We start from the raw sequence: 20,327 nt of genomic DNA on the forward strand, positions 1-20,327 counted from the left end.
TATATATATATATATATATATGTTGTTGTTTTGCTACTGTTTTATAACTTTTTAACTTTTAATAACTTTAATCATACTCAGTGCTCTCTTTAGTTTTCTATAAATCTCTTCTTAGAATCATGTATAAATCTCCTTTTTTTTTATTTAAATTTTCACCACCTATGACATATAAACTTGAATCTGGTTTCTTTTTATAAGGTTACCCGTGACACTCCTTTATAAAATTTTTAGATTAATTTATTCCTTTCGCCAACATTTTTAGAAAATATCAAAAAGCTCACTCTGGTCAAAAGTTTTCTCTTATCTAGATCACTCAGGATTAACCGAAAAACAGTATGACTTCTAAAAATCAAGTTATGCTTTTATTAAATGCATAGGATGAAATGATTTATCAAATATTTACATAACTAAGGTGCATAAAACATTAAAACATTAAACTAACTATAAATGCATAAAACATTAAACAGTGATTTATAAATTCATCTTAAAAGATTTACAATTAAGGATTTCCCTTTCGGAAAGTCTCTAAAGTTCTTAAAATAAAAACTTAAGAAAACAAGAGTACCTTAAAATATTCACAAGGACCAGTGATTTTTGGATTGAGAATTTTTCTGTAAGGAGGCTTCAAAGGGTTTTTTTGATAGCAGTATTACACAGGTTGTAAACTCCTGCTTGAACCAAATGAAATGTACTCCTTATATAGAGAAATTTTTGGGAGCAAAAAGTCTAATCTATCCTTAGTGGGAAAGGCACTCACTTCACCGAGAAGTTTCTGACAAAAAAAAGTCCTTTAAAGATTAGTGGGAATCTTTCTTTTGTAAAAGTCTTCCACTATGTCGGGGAATCTTTACTGTTTTCTCTTTATGTCTTGTTGAAGCATCTTCTTTTTAAAAGTTCTTTTTCTTCTTGCGTCGGCAATCTCATCTTATTTTTTCATAGCATTTATGATATTTTGTTCTGCTATAGGTGAAAATGACATTCCACTGTCTGAATTATTGAACCCTACATTTTCTGAATCTTCTTCTCCATTATCTGGTTGAGATTTTTCTTCTTCATTATTTTCTCTTTGTGGATTTTCTGGAGTCTCTTTTTCTTCTCCATTTTTCTTTTCAAAGACTGTCTCAAAAACTTGTTTAACTGCTTCTCTAATTTGTTCCTTTAATTCTTCATCATTTTTCTTCTTCTTGATTTGAATCTTTTTCTTTCTTCTGGATGAAGTTCCTTCTTCTTTTTTAAACTGTTTTTGGAATTCTTTAATTTGAGAAAAAATATTTTCTAAAGAAACGGCATCTTCATTCGGATTTTGAGTATCTTGAAATAATGCTGGATCTTGACTGTCTTGAACAATTGTCTTACCTTTATCTTGGCTAGAATGAATTTCTTGGGTCTGAGATGGAGTTGGATTATCAAGATAATGTTCTGGTAGACTATATCTGACATAATAATCAAATTTACCACTGGGCTGGTCCAATAAATCCCAGATTTCTTTTTCTTTGTTTGTAGCAGATTTATCAGTCTGCTGTATCTAATTTTCTATTCTAGTAGAGGAATCAACAGTTCTCTGAGTCTGTTGGGCTTTTGGCAAGTCCACAGCCTTTGACGGGCTTGATAAGTCTTTATCAGTTACTGTTTGAACTGGACTAGCTATTGACTTCTTGGGCTCAATAGTACCTCTGGATAAATTGAGCTTTAGCTCAATTATCTCTTTTTCAAGTTCTGTAATCTTTCTTTGTAATGAAGATCTTTGTGTCATAAGATCATGGTTGAATTCATTAATTATACTAAAATTTTTCCGCATACATTCACAAAGACTACGGAAAATATTTTTATCTTTGCTTGGTGAGAAATCAAGAGAAGGTTCTGAATAATTTCTGAGTGAAGGAGAAACAAAGAAGTTAATCCCAATTATCTGTCTAGCTGAATCTAAAGCTTCTTGAAAATTATAAAAACCTTTGTAAAGAGAATCTTTAAAATCTTTTATGCAATCTACTACTTCTAACCATATATGAAAAATACCAAGATTTTTTCCCTTAACTACTGTATAAAACTTATTCTTTTTCTGATTAAAATGTTCTGAAAGTGCATTTAAACGTGCAAGAAAATACTTTTGGTCTTTTGTATTCTTATTATAAGATATCTATAAATTGTTTAACAAACATTTTTCTTCTTTATTTAAAGAAATTTATTGTAAAACTTTAAAAGAAATATTACTATTAGGAAAACTTATCAACTATTAGTTACCAAATCTCATGCGGTCTTGGTAAAATGGTTTGTTTTGAGTAGATGAAGTCTTAATCAATGCATTTGATGCATAAGATTCCCTGACGGAATTTCTGGTCTTGAAAGTGGTCTTGACATCTCTCAATACTATAATGAATTAATTTCAAAATAATCTTTATTTTCTATCGTTCTACTTAGAATATCTGCTGCTTTATTATCACTACCTTTTATATGTTCAAATTATATATTAATTCCTGTATTAGTAATCATATCTATCAAACCATCTTTTCCTACTACTTTTCTTAGAATCTAACTTAAGTTTATTATAAAAGGAAACTATTGCAATACAATCTGTTCTAATAATTATTTCTTTTTTAGAAATAATAAAAAATTCAAAACTATCTAAAGCATAATTTACAGTAAGTAATTTTGCATCTATACTACTCATGTTTCATTTTTCTCTCTAATTTTCACTATTATATCTACAAATTCTTTCTAAACTTTTTTCAGAATATTTATTTGGTTTACAAAGTAAAACTGCACCCCATCCTAATAAACTTCCATCTGTCTCAATTATTAAATAATCTGTATCTAATGACATTGTTAATTCTGGTAAATTTTTTATCTTTTTTTTTAATTCTTGTACTAATTTTACATCTTCTTGGTTAAAATATATTTGTCCTGTTAGTGAAGTTTTTGCATATAAGGGTCATGCAATTTTTCTTAAATCTTTTATAAATAATCTAGCATAATTTACTAAGCCTAAAAACTTCTGAATTTGTTTTAAATCTTCTAATTTATCTGAAAATTCTAAAACTTTTTGAGCTATATGTGGTTGTAATTTAATTTTTCCTTCTCCTATATTTACTCCTAAGAAATCTATATATTCTTTAAATAAAACCATTTTCTTTTTGCTAATGATTAATCCATGTCTAATGAATTTTGAAAAAACTATTTGTAAATGACCTCTATATTCTCTTTTATTTTTACTAAAAATAAGGATATCATCTATGTATACTACTACAAATTTATTATGCTCATTAAAATTATTTTTCATTTTTCTTTGAAAAATGTTTGGTGCATTCTTAATTCTAAATGGCATAACTAACCATTCAAAATGGCCTTCTGGACATGTAAATGCTGTCCATTTTATACTATCCGAATGCATCTTAATCTGACGAAATCCTGACTTTAAATCAAACTTACTAAAAATCTTACAACCTTGAATTTTATTTATTAAAACTGTTTTGTCTAGTATATTATATGTATCGTCTATTGTATTATCATTTAATCTTTTATAATTTATTACATTCTACTCTTTCCTCTAATAATTTCTGAATGTTTTCTTACTATAAAAGCTGTTGATCTATGAGGATTATCTGATTTTCTTATTACTCCTAATTTTATAAGTTCTTCTATATGCATTTTAAAGTCTTCAATATTATTATTTGTAGCTTCTATATTTTTTGATTTTATTATATACTCTAGATTTTTTATTTTTAATTCACACATTATTCTATCTTTTTCCAAATATTTTAATACATTTTCTCCTATTATTTCCATTTTTTCTAATTTTGATATTAAACTATGTATTTCTTGTTCTGTAACTAATTTATTATATATATTTTCATTGTCTAAGAATACATAGTCTATTATTTCTAAATTTATTTCATAATCTTCTTCTATATTATTTTCTAATAATTGATATTCTTTTTCTATTTTACAGGGATATTCTTTTTCTTGACTACTATGACTACTACTACTACTATCACCACGCTTCTCTACGCACTCTGAGATAAAGTGATTAGTTTGAGTAGGTGTAAATAATATATGTTTTTATAAACGTACAAAATTGTTAATAATTGTTATACTACCATTGTTTTTTAATAAAAAACTAAACCCAATGATAGAATCTATGTTTTTTTAATTTTAATGGTCTTATCCATGTGAATTCTATAAGTAATGTATATTCTGTACTTAATCCACAATTAGTTTCACAACTAATTTTACTTTTTGGTTTTAATTTTTTTATATAAGTATATAATTCTCCATCCATTTGTTGTGCATTAACTGGTTCTTTTGATTTTACAACACTTTATAATATAATTATCTATTCTTATTTGACATTTCATCTTAATATCTTTTAACTTTTTTGAATTACAAACTACTTCTATATATTCTGTTTGTATTGAATTTTGGTTTTCTGTTATAATACTTTTTTCTTTATTATTTTCTAAGATTTCTATTCTTCTTAAAAATAATTTTTGCATTTCTTCTAAATTTTCAATTCTTTTTCTAAGAATTCTTATTTCTAAAATTTGTATTTGTTCCTGAGTATATTCTATTTTTACTTCTTCTTTGATTATTAAATTATTATTCTCTAAACATTTAATACATGCTTCTTTATAACATTCTAAACATTTTGCTCTTAATTTTCTAGCTGGATACCAAAAACATAAATAACATGCTATATTATCTGTTCCTGTATTTTTCTGCCAATTATGTATGCAATCTTCTATTTCTACTAATTCTATATCTTCTTCTGATTCTGATTCATTATTAATTTTTAAATCTAAAAACTCATCTAAAATCTCATAATCAGATTCTTCTTGTCCTATATCCATATTTCTATCTTCAATAGATATTATACTATATATTGATTCTTTATCTGATACATATTCATCTACCTGTATTAAATCTTCATTAGTGCATTCTATTAATGTACTCTTTTTATCATTATTATTTATTCTTTTTGGACAAGTCTTAGCTAAATGCTCATTACTATTACAAACATAACAATTAAGTTTATTTCTATAAGTTCTATCTGATTTAAATTTTCTAACATGTCTTTTTTCATCTAAATAAGGGTTTCTTTTATTAGATTTTCTAATAAATTTTTTTTCCTAACTGGTCTTTTATCTTTTCTATATCTTTTCTTATAATTTTTTGAACTAGAAGCTCCATATGTTTTTGGTATAAAAATGTCTTTACAAAATTTATAATCTGTCTTTTTAAGTTGTTTTTGTATTTGTAGTTCTACACATTTTCCTTCTAAACATCTTATTACATGTTGAATTCTATGCCCTATACTCCATTATTTTTCTGGATGTTCTTTTACTTAATTTAAATTATTCCATGAATCTGTTATTTCTAATCCTAATGATCCTAGTAATTTATGAAATAGTTTATTTCCTATTTCTTGATTAAATGTATTTCCTGAAATTGATACTAAATAATAATATTCATTTAAAAATCTTTCAACATGTCTTCCCTTAGTCCATTTATATCAACTAAGTTGTTTTAAGTCTCTCATTGCTTTTCTTTGTATACTCATATGTCCTGAATTTAGATCTGCTCCAGTAATTAATATCTGAATTTTATTAACAAAATTATAAGGGTTACTTCCTAGGCTTACTAATTGGTCAAATTCTTCTTTTCTTTCAGTTTTAAATTTTCCCACATTGTTTTAGTACTTTCTCTTAAAAATATTTCTAAATACCTATACATATCTAAAGATTCCATTTCTTGGAAATTTCTAACAAAATGTCCTATTATAGTATTTCTCCATACATCTATTACATTTGTCCATGTCTGTGGATCATGTGCTGTAATATTTAATATTTGTGTTTTATTAGCTGCTAGAAATTATATTTTATTTTCTAATGGTTTTTCACTTCCTCTAGAAACATATTTAGTATTTTTTGGTGGATTATTATAATTATTATAAGCTCCTCTTGGAGGATAATCATATCCATAAGTTAATGTATCATGCTTTATGGTTCTATTAAAAGGTGTCTCATCAAAAAATTTATAAACATTTTCATCATCCATAAGTTCTTTGTAATCAGATTTTTCTGATCTTGTTTCTTCTATTTCTTCTTTACTTATTCCTATCCTTATATTTAAATATGAGTCATAATATAAATATTCTAGTTCTTTAATTTGTTTGTTAATATACATTTGATCTTCTAATGATAATAATTCTTTTTTATCTAAAATCATTCCTAATTCTTTAGGGAAAATTATTTTATCTAAATTTTCTTCTAATAATTCTATATGAACATATTCATTAACTTGTTCTTGTTCTTCTGAATTAGATTGATTTGATTCTTCTTCAAAATTATTATTTTGTATTTGATTATAATCTAAGAATTTTAGAGGGTGTTTGGGAGACATTTTTATGTAAAAATGTATTTTTGAGTAGTATATTAATAGAAAATGTGTGATTGAAAAATAAGGAAACTTTTTTTATTTACGTGTAATATTATTTTAATAAAAATGTATGGTTGAAAAGAAGAGAGAGAAAAATGCATTTTGAAAAAAATGGGTACCAAACGGACCCTTAAACTAGTTCTTCCATTTATGTCTTTATACGTTAATGATTCTTGTGGGGCTATAATTTTTTCTTGGCTATTGTCTAAGAATCTATCCATATCCCATTCTAATCCTGCTAATTGTTCTGATGAATATTCTTTAGGTCTTACCATATTAATTCCTTTGCTACTCATCAAATTTACTACTTTGTCTATGTAAATTTTATATTTAGTTTGTGAATTATTAGAACATCTTCCTAAAAATCATATATGTATTAATAAATTATCTCCACTTTTTACATCTTCATATCCTTTTGTTTGGATTCCTATCTTAATTTTTTCTGAAAAATCTTTTGTAGTTATTAAAAAATATGGATTACAATAAATTATTCCATTATTGCTATTCATGTCTACTTCCATACCAGCTATTTGACTTTTATCTATATTATTAATTCTTTCATCATATATAGTAATTAAAACTATACATCCTAAATTTTTTCTCATTAATCCTTTAATACCTATAACTATAAGTCCTAAATACATAAATCTAAAATTTTTCTCTCTTAATTCTTTTTTAGATTCTTCTGATATTAAATTTAACTTTTTTACTTGATTTCCTATACATTGTATAGAAACTTCTTTATGGTGTCCAAAAAATTGAGTACTTGATTCTAATACTCCTCTATTATATAAGACATTTGGATTTAAAAGTCTTAAACCATGTGTCTAAAATCTATTATAGTCTTGTTGTGGATCTAAAATTTCTTCAATATTTTGATTATACTATTCTGGTTTGTTTAAAACTCTATCTATTAAACTTCTGTTTATACTTGATAAACTTAATCTAGGTTTTTCTCTTGATGAAGAGGCTTCTTCATTTATAGTTCTAGATTTTCCTGAAAATGGATTCATTTTGGAAATTTATATTCTTTAGGTAATTTACTAGTTATTTTTTTCTTTGCCTGTTTCTTTAAAACTTAAGTTTTCTAACTTATCTGTTAAAAATCTTAAATCTTTTTCTACGTTTGATGAAGAGGGTATGTTATCTGTAATTATTGTTTTATCTAAACTATCTATCTTTTTATGGAGAGATAATAATAATGCAATTATTATATTATTTTGTTTAATAATAATTGTGTCTGAATTTTTTGGAGAAGTGTGTCTAGTAAGTTCTTCAACTTCTGTATGAAAGGTTTTACAATATTCAAGTGCTTCTAAATAATTTTTATCTGTCATTAAGTAAGAATACAATTTTTAAGATCTTTAACAAATTCTTCTATTTTAATTGTTATTCTTTTAATGTCTATTTCTATTTCTTTAGGTTTATTAAAATCTAATTTCTTTATCATTTCTGAAAAATCTAGTTTTATAGGACTTTTTTCCAATTTTACTAATTTTTCTAGGATATTAGAATTTTGATTCTTAATATAATCTAAAGATTCTTTAATATTTTTTATTTCAAAATTTTTATCTATAAAATTGTCTTTAATTATTTCTAAATAATTAAACTTCTTTTTATTTTCAAGTTCTAAATTTCTGGACAAATTTATAATTAAGTCTATAATACTATTTTGACTTGGTTCTTCTGAAAATAAACTATGTAATTTATATTTAGTTTCTAAATTACACTTTAAAATATTACTTTCTACAGTTGTTACTTTTCTACTGTTACTTCTTATTTATAAGTCTAGATAATCTAGCTTTTTTATTTCCAGATTACTGTGAAATTTATTTCACTCAAGACTTCTTCTATATATATATACATCTATAAATATTCAAATAATATTCCGTCAAGACTTCTTCTATTATATATATATGCTTATATTCTTCAAATAATATCTTTTTAATTATTTTTTCTTTTATTTCTAAGTGTAAATTTTTAATTATTCTAAAAATTTCTAAACTTCTTTTATGTCTTTACTATATGTTCCAACTATATTATCTTCTTCTATATAGCTTTCTATATTAGAACTATATTTTAACTGATATCTTAATTTGTTGCTATAAATTCCAAGAAGTTCTAAAATCATAAACTTTTTGTGTCTCAGATTCTACTTCCCTTATGCTCTGATACCATGTATTTTTTATTTATTTATTTATTATTATTATTATTATTATTTTTGTACTCGAGGTCATTGAATGCATGGGCCAAGTTCGTCCAATTTTTTGTTAACTACCAAAATGTATGAATGCATAAATGGTTAGAACTTACTTTGAGCTTTAAAAATAGTAAGTGTTAAGACTTTGCCCAAAAAATCCTACTCGAAATGAAATTCATACACTTAAAATTTGATAAAATGTCGTCTTATGTGTAAACAAATGAAAGAAGCGTTATAAAATTAATAGATAAAACTACAGCTAAGATCTTTTTGGCAGCAGCGAAGATTGCCGAAGGGTCTATGTCTAAGGCTGCTGTGGCAGCAAGAGCAGAGGCTGAGAGGAGGGCCAAGGAGGCTGTGTTTATAAAGAAAATATCAAATGAAGCATTGGAACATGTGGCGTACTTGTTCATTAGGGAGAAGGTGAGGAAGAAGGGAGCAGCTCTGTGATATTACCTTAGGCGTCCGGACGCAGTGATAGTGAGAATGAGGTACATTTTTTTGGTGATAGTGATGGAATCGGTGGGAATGTGGGTCATCTTGGTGGTGGTATTGTACAAGTGATGAGAGAAAATCATACTAAAAGTTAAAATGTGGATGGTGGTGTGTGTCCGTTGTCGGTTGTGGAAGAGAAGACTAATTTGAGTTTTGGTCACTGAAAAATTATATTTCAACAATGAAATTCATACGATTAACATTTAGTACGGTTCTTGGTCAAGACTTGTAGTGATTCATTTGATATCTGATTTTGTGAGTCAATAGTAAGTCCATCATGTAATCCATTGGTAACCAGCTGTTCAACTAGGTATATGAGTATTTTTCAAAAATAAGTAATTTTTTGGATCGACTAAATTTGAAAATAAGTGACTTTATTTTACTTTCTTGACTCTTATATGTTTAAGAACAAAAAGTTACTTTTTTAAATTTATTTATTTTTTAAATAAAGCTTATGTCTCTCATTTGTCGTCCTTTCTATCAAACATGGGGGGAAATGTAAAAACGGACTATGGGGAAATCATAATTGCCAGCTTCGAGTCTCATAGACTCGTACCATTTGAGTTCCCCAACCACACTGCATACAGAAGAGAAAATGATACTCTCTTCGTCCCAATTATATAAGCTTATTTCATTTTTCATAGGGATTAAGAAATCTTTTTTAATGTCATTATAAAATTAATTTTTGCTCAGATAGTTTCTAATTTATCCCTATTTAATTTTTAGTATGCAGTAGCAAATTATTATTGGAATTAGAAAAGAATTTGAATGATTTAATTTGAAGAAGAAGAAATGAGAGTTGTTCCATATTTTCAAAGGAAATGTGTGTATTTGGATGATTTCAAGAAGTTGGTATATTAAGTGAGAAAAATTGAATAAGGATATATTGGTAAATAAACTAAATAAAATGTACTAAATTAGGAAACAGATATATATATTTGGGACAAGAGAAAAATGAAATTCAGCCTATATAATTGAGACGGAGGGAATAACAGTTTAAGATTTTCGTTAATCATGCGTTGAAGTTGTAAAATAACTTCAATGAGCAAGATTAATTATGAAAACTTTGCAATCCAAGCAAGCCAACCAATGTGAGCTTCTCTTAACGAAAAGATAACATGTTGGAATTTATTTATTTCTAAAAGAGAAGCGAAAAAAACTTGAGGCAGTACCTTTAATGTAAGCGAAAGCGTGAAATTAATCTTCCATAAACACGAGGATGGATTGAGCCTCAAGATAACTCTTCAAGTTTTTTTCAAGAGAAACCAAAAATCAAAAACACAAAACAAAAGTCAATAAATAATTTTAACATGTGGAAAAAAAAATAAAATTCCAACTCCCATTAATGACCAAAACGCCTCTGGAGCAAAATAAAAGAGAATTAATCTACTTGTACACCTATTTTCTGCAGCTTAGGTGACACTCCATTATGTGTCAAAAATCTAGCCATGTATTGAAAAAATTGCTGTTAAAATCAATACACCAAAACCTATCAACTCACTAAGGTGTAAACCAATGCATCAACTGTTGTGTACATATAGCATGGTCTAATAAAAGAAGATGCACAAAATTAACCCCCCATCTGGTTACTACAGAGGCAGCCACTCGATACACCGAGGCAGATTAATGGCTTCATTTCGTTCCCTTGGCAGGGTCGCGATCCTCAGGATATGCTAAAGTTTCTCCTCCGCTGCATCAACACTTTAAGCCTTAGAACTATACGTGTAAAAAATTCTGACCTAAAACACCAAAATTCTTGGATGCATTAATTAATCCCATTATGAGCCACCAAAATGTTGACAGTATATATTGACTTGACTTAACATATTTGACAAGAACCGTGCTGTGTGCACAGCTTGGCACACAGCACGGGTTACAACCCCCTCACAAAGGAGGGGGCTCACGCCAATAAAAAAATGCGCGGGCCCCCTCCTTTGTGAGGGGGCTGTAGGTTGTATAGTCCGACTATGACTGTACAACCAATTTTATCCATTTGACAACCATAATGTATCATTTCTCTATTTCAAAAAATGATTTTTTTTTTTAAAATTATTAGCTTATGTCTCTATGGGAAAGATTATTAATATTTTTTTAAGAATTTTTTAGGTGGAATAGTGGTGAGAACCAAAAAATGTGTTGATAATAATGAGTAATAAATATATATTGTCACGATGATTGAATACTAAAAATAAATTTGTAGTTTCCTAAAATTGTTTCCCAAACATATGCTATGTCTACAGGCATTTCCCCCTCCAAAACCATTTGCATGGGAGTAACATTATTTATCATCATTAGCATCAAAACACCAATTTAGGTGACAATTGCATGACATTAAATAACAAATTCAGTTAAATGCATACTGTCACATGATTTATTTAATTGAACATATCATTTGTAGCCACTTAGATTAGAATTAAATATCATTATTCTTTATACGGTATCTTCGTCCACGTTCTTCATGGGTCCACACGTATCCACTCCAAAAAGAGTAGAGGTTGATGGTAGAGGTCATTGAAGCCTAAGAAGCTAGAAATATGTAGCACAATAATGAGGAGTGTAACTCTTTATTAGTATAATATATACACGCACTAATATATATGAAAAAATATTAAGATGCTAGCATTTCGGTTTGGAAACTCTTTTAAAAACTTGGCTTAAGAATTGCACGTTATAATGGACCTTTTGTGGACTTCAAGTCAAAAGTAACTTAATTACGGACTTCAACAAGCAATTCATATAATTTCAGACTTTAATTCGTATACTACAATAAAATTATCAAATGATCTAAGTTTAAATTTATGTTAAATAAGTTTGTTTTAATAAAATGATTTAATTTATAATAATGACCCTAATCTTTCATATGTTTTCACAATGTTGCCTGTCCTTTTTTTTTTTTTTTTCAAAATTTTGTAAATAGTATTTTTAATTAGTATCGTGTAGTGACACATTTCGTTTTCCATTTCTACTACGGTACAATCTCGTGTATATATAAAAGCGACACATGAATATGTGTTTTTGCCTCACCCTCCCCGCCTATGTATCTCTCCATAATAACTCTTTGTTTGGTTTAAACAAAAAAATTAGATTTTTAATATATTTTGATAAAAGTTAATGGAATCATATATGGAATCATGTATGGCTAAAAAGTTGCGACTCTCATAAAATTTGTAGTTATTAATTGTTATATTTGATCTACCCTTGTTTAATCTCCTTTATTTTCTAAGACATTTTTTCTATTTTTTTCAGCCACACATTTTTCAAAAAAATAAAATTATATGCAATCCCAAATTTTTTCTTTATTTTTTATCCAGACATTCTCCATCAATCAACTATTTCAAAATGCATAGATACTTAGATTTTAATAAACTTTTCCAGCTGAATCAAAAAGGGGCATATAGAGAGAGTGAGAGAGGGAGACAAAAACATATATTCATGTGTATACTCCATGAAAAAGCTCCATTGGGGGAACATCAAACATGTCATGCAAATTGGAGGAATAAAGAAACAGTGAGTTGAGCAAATAATGGAACTCCAAACCTCATGCATGCAAAGCTGTCGAGAAGAATATTCAAAATGTGTTGCTTACAAGGTGGACAAAGGCTAAAGGCTATAACCCTAAAACCATTTTACAATGTTTCTCTGCAACATTACAGATACAACGTTGTATTATAACAAAAAAATGTTAAGATTTTAGGTCTTCTTAGGTGTGTATATAGACAGGCATAATGAAGTAGGGTTGAATGATGATGGCGATGTTGGTAGGTTGTGGAACCGAAGAAAAAGTTACAAGATCACAAAGAGATTTAGATAAGGTGGAAAACATGCACGAAAAGAGAGAGACATAGGATGGGGACTGTAGAGTTGCTTGCTAGGGCACCATGTGAGAAGCATGATGGCTTAGGATTAGGTTGTTTATTGTTTTTTCTTCCGCTTTACATATTTTAGTGACGTTGAAATGGCGATCACGACCACTTTGTTTTCTTCCAATAATAACTAATAACTTTGAGTAGTGTTACTTAGCACCATTGATATTACAATATCGGTGTAGGTGGCGTTACGTGTCATTAAATGAAAGATGAAATTAAATAAATCATATAATTTCACCTTTAATTGAACATATCACATGATAATGTCACATAGATTGGTGTTTTAGCATTACCGGTATTAGATAACATTATTCAATAATTTTATTGAGTATGGGGTAGAAGTGGTGTCCAAGTATTTGTCTGTGTTGAGGTGTCAAAATTTAAGTAGAAAATGATCAAAGTGACATTTAACAAGAACAATAAATCTCAACTCTTACACCCATTGTGAATGTTACTTTAACATAGGGTTAAGGCTTATGCGATGCCCGTGATGGCCCGACACTGAAAATCATAGGATAAGTGAAAATTTGAGTGCCGTATATAAAATCCGAAAAGTGCCCATTTTTCATTTCAAATTATAAAAATCATGTAAACAAATTTGTAATATATGAAGTAAACACATCACAATAAAGGAGAGGCATTAGAAGAACGAACAAAGGCCATAGAGCTGCTGATCGGCTCATTAATGTATGAGTTCGACTCGTGCAATATAAGAAATTTGGAGACGATGACTTTCACTCAGTGAAAGGCATGAACTTGTCATGTTGCGATGACATATTTGTTGAATTTTATGCATTTCAACATTGTTCATAGTTATTTTTTATCCGTAAAATAGGATCGGGGAATTCAATCTGCAATTAGGTCTAAGTAGAGGTTAATAACTGAACCTAGGTTTTAATGTATTATGTTATTTGTACAAAGTGTGTTTACAAATTCGGTCGACAAAACAAGTATTGGCAAAATATAGGCTATTGATTTCGAATGATATTAAAATCTGTTCTTGAAATTATTGGTATAGATATTACTTTATCAACCAATTTTGTAAACCAACTTTGTACATATAACATAACTCGAGCTTTAATGGTATTTTTATAATCATATTCTCAATCCCATGTAATGAGAAACCACTAGTTCTCATCAAAAAATTCACTTATAATATCGAATATTTAGTACAAATTCATTAATTTTATTTATTTATTTATTTTTCTTTTTTTTTTTTTGTTGGAAAGAGAATTGTCGAGAGACTTTTCAATATAAAAAGTTTCTAGTGTTACAAATGAAATTCTTGTACATGCTACAAGCACAAATGTAAAGAAATTGCCTAGACAATATGTCACAAATGGTGTTGCATCTTAAAAGAAAATTCGATATACAAATTCAATCATAATTAATATATACATTAAACAATGTCAACACTGTCCAACAAAATAAATCCAAGACTGGAAAAGATTAGAAGCAAACAGCCAAAAAAAATCAGTGATACACCATTAATTCTGAACACAGTCAGAAAAAGAAAATTAAAAATAGTGAAAATTAGAGATAAGACAGGAAACCAAATTATATTGTCGATGTTACGTCATATCATGACCTTACGGCAGTGTTGTTTCGCCACATCCGATGCATGTTAGCTTCTGTGCCCTCAGGGCTTGGTACTTCCAATCTGTGGTCCCAACCATATACATCATCAGCCCAGCACAACAAACTTGGGCCGACAGCAGCCCAATCCATAGTCCAAAAAACCCAAGCCCAACCCAGAACCCAAGCCCAATTGCTACTGGCATGCCCACTAGATAGAACGCACCAAGGTTCACGCTAGCTGCCACGGACGGACGAGCGGTCCCACGTATGACCCCACATCCAACGGTTTGTGGACAATTTCCTAGCTCGCACAACCCTAGGATCGGGAGAGCTGTTGATGTCAATCGTACGATGTTCAAATCATTGGTGAACATTTGGGCCCACAAATTTCTCATGGATGTGGCAAATGTCATAGCTGACAAGCCCATAAATCCCGATAAGAAAATCGACACCATGGCCGAGGCTCGAGCCTTATTGGGTCGGTTCGCTCCGAGCTCGTTCCCTACTCGAGTTGACACCGCAAACCCTAATGAAGATGGAAATACGTAAAGAAAGGATGTCGTCTGAATCAAAACACCCATGGATGCCACAGTGGAGTCAGGATCCACCAAAAGTCCACACAAAACAATCATAATTTCGTACCACCACCATTCGAGGCACACCGAGACACAGCTTGGCATGGCTAGCCGAATAAGCGGCATCCATCCAGTCAAACACTTCCAGCTCGGCTTGGTCCACGTCGGCACGTGCAACCCACGGACCCAAACGTACAGAACAAGCACCACCAGCACTACCAAGTTTGACAAAGCTGAGGCAGCCGCAACTCCAGCTACGCCAAGCTTGAGCCGCAAAGCCAAGAAGTAGTTAAAGGGTAAATGTAAAGCTGTTCCAACCAGCGAAGCCCATGTCAGCGGCTCTGTAATACCTTGAGCCCGAAGATAAACACGGATGGGATGAATAAAAGAATTTGTGGCAAGATCGGGAAGTGAAAAAACTAGATAAGTTTGAGCCATTAAAGTAATTTTTGGATCTTGAAGTAAAAAACGAAGAATATTTTCAACATTGAGCCAAAGAAATGTGATTGGTATAGAGCAAACAAGAAGAAACACAATGGCTCTGTGCAAAGTTAAAGAAAGATGCTTTGGGTTTTGAGCACCAAAAGCCTGTGAACAAAGGGGTTCCATTCCTAATGCTAAACCTGATAGCACAGAATAGGCAGTTATGTTGGCAAATGCTATGGCTAAAGATCCTGCAGCAAGTTCAGTATCACCAAAATGACCTAAAAAAAGCATGGAAATCATGGAGCGAGAGTATAGGATTAGGGCCGTTAGTGCTATGGGAAAAGCAAGGTTAAGTAATGCTTTGGTTTCACTTATAATCTCAGATAGAGTTGGTATAATAATTTGGGTAGGTTGTTCTTTGTGTTTTACACCGGTGGGGAGCGATATTAGATCAAGATTGAGATCGGTTGACGGTGGCGGAGAAGGTGGCAGCGGTAGTGGTGGTGTTGAGTGATCAGCCACTGAAATGGTGAGTGTGGTGGCGGTGGCGGTGGCGGTTTGATTACACATACTGAGCGGTGGCCGGAGAATTTGGATACAGTTTTCTCGATAAATGTGGGCAGATTCTTGATGATGCTCTACTGAACACCATTGTCTGTCACTGTATACTATTAATAGTTGGCCTGAGATTTTTATTTTTTATTTTCTAGTTTATTTAGCACCTTTTGAGCCCCATTTTTAACTAATAATAAATTTTGTAATACTTATTTTTTGAAAATTGTGTGATTAAAAAGTCGAATTTTTTTTTAAGTGCATATTATTTTATTGAAAGGAAGTGTAGTCAAAAATGAGTTTAAAAAAAAAAAAAAAAGTACTTTTGAGATAATGGGGCTTGAATAGGGGCTTAATAGACTTTTTCCTTTATAAGTTGACAGCCTCTATGGTGGGATATTTTTCATTTTCTTCATAAGAAAGTTCTTTTTGTGATTGCAGCAGTAATGAATTTTGACACTATTTTGCTTAGCTTCTATTTGGGATATTGATTGAGCTGGTAAGGGAAATGTTAAATTAGGTTTAGGCAAATGTAGAATACCTTAACAGGATGAAATTTTGGGTCCAAGCTTGTTTGGAACTGTTTATAATTTATATATAATCGATCAAATATATTATTTATATGCGTATTTCATGAAATTCAAAGGTTTTATTAATTTATCATTACTTATTTTTATTGAATTATAGTTTAAATTGATTATAATTACTTCTCAATTATGCACGAATCTAATACTAATATGACACTTAAAATTGTGACAGTGTTGGCTGATTTCCTTTTATGATGAACTCCAAGATGTTAGACAAAATTAAGAAGGAACAATAAAATTCATTGTATAATGTGTAATGATATAGAATGTCGATTACCGATTTATTTTATTTTTGAAAAAATAAAACATGTCATGGACTTGACCTCAGATTTTTAATTGAGGAAGTAATTAAATTATAATTTGAATTGGTCAAATATATTTTTTATTCACACGAATTATGAGACTCATAACTACCGTGACTTATGCACACATATAAGATTCACAACTTATAGTCAATTTACAAATATGCACAATATTAATAGCTCCTAGAGCGTTCAAAGCCTCAAAAGTTGCTTTATTCCAACGCAAGTATTAAATAGCAGGTTTAAATTTTATTTTTTTTTGTTTGGCGAAGTGTAATTTTTCTAACCATCATGCTACTTCGTTTTTTTTTTTTTTTTAAGCACCATGTATTAACATATTTTCATGGAATAAATCGATAATAAAATGAATATTTCGAAATATATAAACCCAACATACCCTTTTTTTTCTTACTAAAAAAGAAGGGCTATGGTAGAAATACATAATTTTTGTACATAATGATGGGAGCCGTGCAACGTGAGCCTCATCCGTGTGGACAATTTGGGTACAAGTGGATTTTTTCAAAGAAGAAACAGCATAAAAGGAAAGGAAATCAACAACATGCAGTAGCATCGATGTACAGGGACAATCATAAATCTCTGCAACCACAATTTAAAAATGTTCAGCTTTACTAAAAATTACTTCAATTTGTACTTGTAAGTACGGCCAAACGTGTGACAATACATTCATATCGGGATAAATTAGCTCATTTCTTTTATTCTCTTCCTGTACACTATGCATCTAATGATCATATCCATAGTAACACATAAAAGAGTTTAGAGCTTATTTAGGTCCCGTTTGGTAGGAATTTTTTGCCCCAAAAAATTGATTTTTTTATTTTTATTTTACTATTCAAGCCGTAATTTTTGACTTCTTTTCTCACATGTGGACCTCACTTTTCTTCTAACGATCAAAAAATCAATTCTCAAAATCCCTACCAAACGGGCTCTTAATAGAGCTTTTAAGTCAATTAAAATCAATTTTTTAACCGTTATTTCACTATTTTAACCGTCATTTTGAACTCTTCTCTCACAGGTAGAACCCACTTTATTTCTAACGGTTAAAAAATCAATTATCAAAATCTCTACCAAACAAGCACTAAAACTAGGACATAACCTGGGTTCCCTTAATTCAAATTTCGTGTGACGAGAAACATATGCAACTTTAATTTTCTAGGCGAGCTATAAATGCTAGCTTAAAACATGTTACTAAGAGCATTTTAACGGTGATGTAAATTTAAGTGTAAATTAATTTTCTAAAAATTTACCTTTGCGTCTTCATTTATATTTCGATAAATACAAATTCAAATTTTACTCAAATGAGGAGATCTAAATCCACTTTTTGCCTTTTGTGGATATAAAATTGCTTCTGTTTTTTTTTTTTTTTTCAATCGAACAATGTAATTTACATTTCTTTTGTATTTTTCCATTAGAGAGGTTTTTCACCACTTCGAAAATCTAAATTTCAGACTTATTTTGCACCAAGATTGAAGATGCTCTAAGGACCTATTCGATGTAGATTTTTTGAAAAGTAATTTTTTTATAAAAAAAATGGTAGTTAAAAAATAGGAAAATAATGATTTACATATAAAATTATTTTATAGGAGAATGTGTAGTTAAAAATGATTGTGAAAAAAAATAACTATCAAATAATCTCTAAGAAACATAGGCTCTGTAAATGCTTAACTGAATGGAAGATCAGTAATGGCATAGCCGCATTTACCGAAACATAGAAGTACAATAATAATACTACATCCATATTACAAAAACAGGATTACGTCCATTTTCATTAAGAAAATATAATTAATATAGTTGAAACAATAAATTTTACTTACATTTTTTCTAATAGACCCCTACATTAAAAATGATTTAAATAACAGTATTTCATAGTTGTTCATAACAAGGTACGTTAAATTCATACATTAGAAAACTAAAAATTCATCAATATTCTCAACAAGGAAAGTGGCATATAATTTGGGACGGATGAAAAAAAGGAAAGCGAGCTTATCTTCATAAAAGAAGTAATGAATAAACTTCTCTATCCCTCAAGCATTATCGTAGGATTTGAAGTCCAGATATTGACAAAGATAATTTATGAGAATTACTACACAAAATATGTGGAATGATGCTATTTAACACCACCGGTGTTACAGCGCTAGTTTAGATGGCACTCGTGTCATTAAATGAAAGGTACAATTAAATAAATCAAATTATTTCACCTATAATTAAACTAATTATATAATACCACATAGAATAATATTAATGGTGTTAAATAGTATTATTCAAATATGCAAAAGGGCTAAAAACAAACCAAAAAGAGCCATCACATCGGAAAATGAGGAACCAAGCTCCAGACAGCATTATTCAAATGGGCTGTGCTAATTGTATGATGGGGATATAGCCCCCTCACGGAAAGAGGGGGCAGGGGGGGTGGGGTTGTACACAAGGGTGGACACCCCAGTATACAAAAAGCATTTTCCTATTCAAATATATGTGGCCCCGTCTAATTCAAAAGAAAAATATGAAAAACAAAACAAGCCACCACATCAGAAAATGAGGAACCAAGCTCTAGTTCCTGCTATTACCATGCTCATTATGCATACACTCGCACTTCCAACGCCACAAGAACTACCGAAAAGCTGCAAGCATCCAGACCAAACGAAGCAAAAATGGCGTTCCATAGACATGCAGACAGTTCACATAAGCACAAATCTCTTATGCATAAAGTACCAAACAATATAAGAGCCTGTTTTGAAGTGATTTTGAGAATTAATTTTTTGATCGTTAGAAGAAAAGTGGGATCCACCTGTAAGAGAAGAAGTCAAATATGACAGATGGAATAATAAAATAACGATCAAAAAATCAATTTTTTGGGTGAAAAAATCGGACCCAAACAGTCCCTAAATTTGTTTTCTCCTTCTCAAATTATCCACAGTAATAGTTTTTAAGAGTTTTTTGACAATAAAGGCCTTCTGATTTCCAAATATGAAGCAATGGTCCATAAAGTTTCAAAAATCTCTTAATATCCCATTTCCTTTCCCTTAATCGGCAAACAATGTGACTTCGAATGAGGATATTGACAATGGCATAACGCAATAGTTGAAAAATTTTGCTATTTGTACACTGTCATTGACCACGCCCCTCACATGAGGGATTTTTAGGCAGATTGTGCCAGACCTTTTATTGAGGAGGGTCAGTTCAGATTGGGTCGACTTGTTTCAACTAACAATTGTACTACACCTACATTAGCGTTGACACGCACCTCACAAGGAGGGCCCACACTTTTTTTTATTGAGCATGCCCCCCCCCCCCCCCCC

General features: G+C 29.9%; 1 protein-coding gene across 1 annotated transcript; it reads right to left on the reverse strand.

The window, feature by feature from the left end:
* Nucleotides 1-14,576: 14,576 nt before the first annotated feature.
* On the reverse strand, nt 14,577-19,691 carry LOC111365552 (protein DETOXIFICATION 52-like). Its single transcript, XM_022986110.1, has 5 exons — nt 19,573-19,691; nt 18,846-18,863; nt 18,698-18,759; nt 17,467-17,610; nt 14,577-16,255 (listed from the first exon to the last, which is right to left on the reverse strand). The coding sequence occupies exons 1-5, from the start codon at nt 19,689-19,691 to the stop codon at nt 14,583-14,585; spliced, it is 2,016 nt and encodes a 671-aa protein (XP_022841878.1). The 3' UTR covers nt 14,577-14,582.
* Between the last annotated feature and the right edge of the window lie 636 nt (nt 19,692-20,327).

The sequence above is a fragment of the Olea europaea genome, chromosome 17 (assembly GCF_002742605.1).
Source record: "Olea europaea var. sylvestris chromosome 17, O_europaea_v1, whole genome shotgun sequence".
NCBI lineage: Eukaryota > Viridiplantae > Streptophyta > Magnoliopsida > Lamiales > Oleaceae > Olea > Olea europaea.

What these genes read in the sequence shown, in the direction of transcription:
- LOC111365552 (XM_022986110.1), bottom strand. Translation starts at nt 19,691, where the DNA reads ATGGAACGCCATTTTTGCTTCGTTTGGTCTGGATGCTTGCAGCTTTTC. An exon ending in CATTACTGATCTTCCATTCA is followed by an intron (nt 17,611 to 18,697) that starts GTTAAGCATTTA and finishes TTGTGGTTGCAG; the next exon opens with AGATTTATGATTGTCCCTGT. An exon ending in TGCACGGCTCCCATCATTAT is followed by an intron (nt 16,256 to 17,466) that starts GTACAAAAATTA and finishes TAAAAATCTCAG; the next exon opens with GCCAACTATTAATAGTATAC.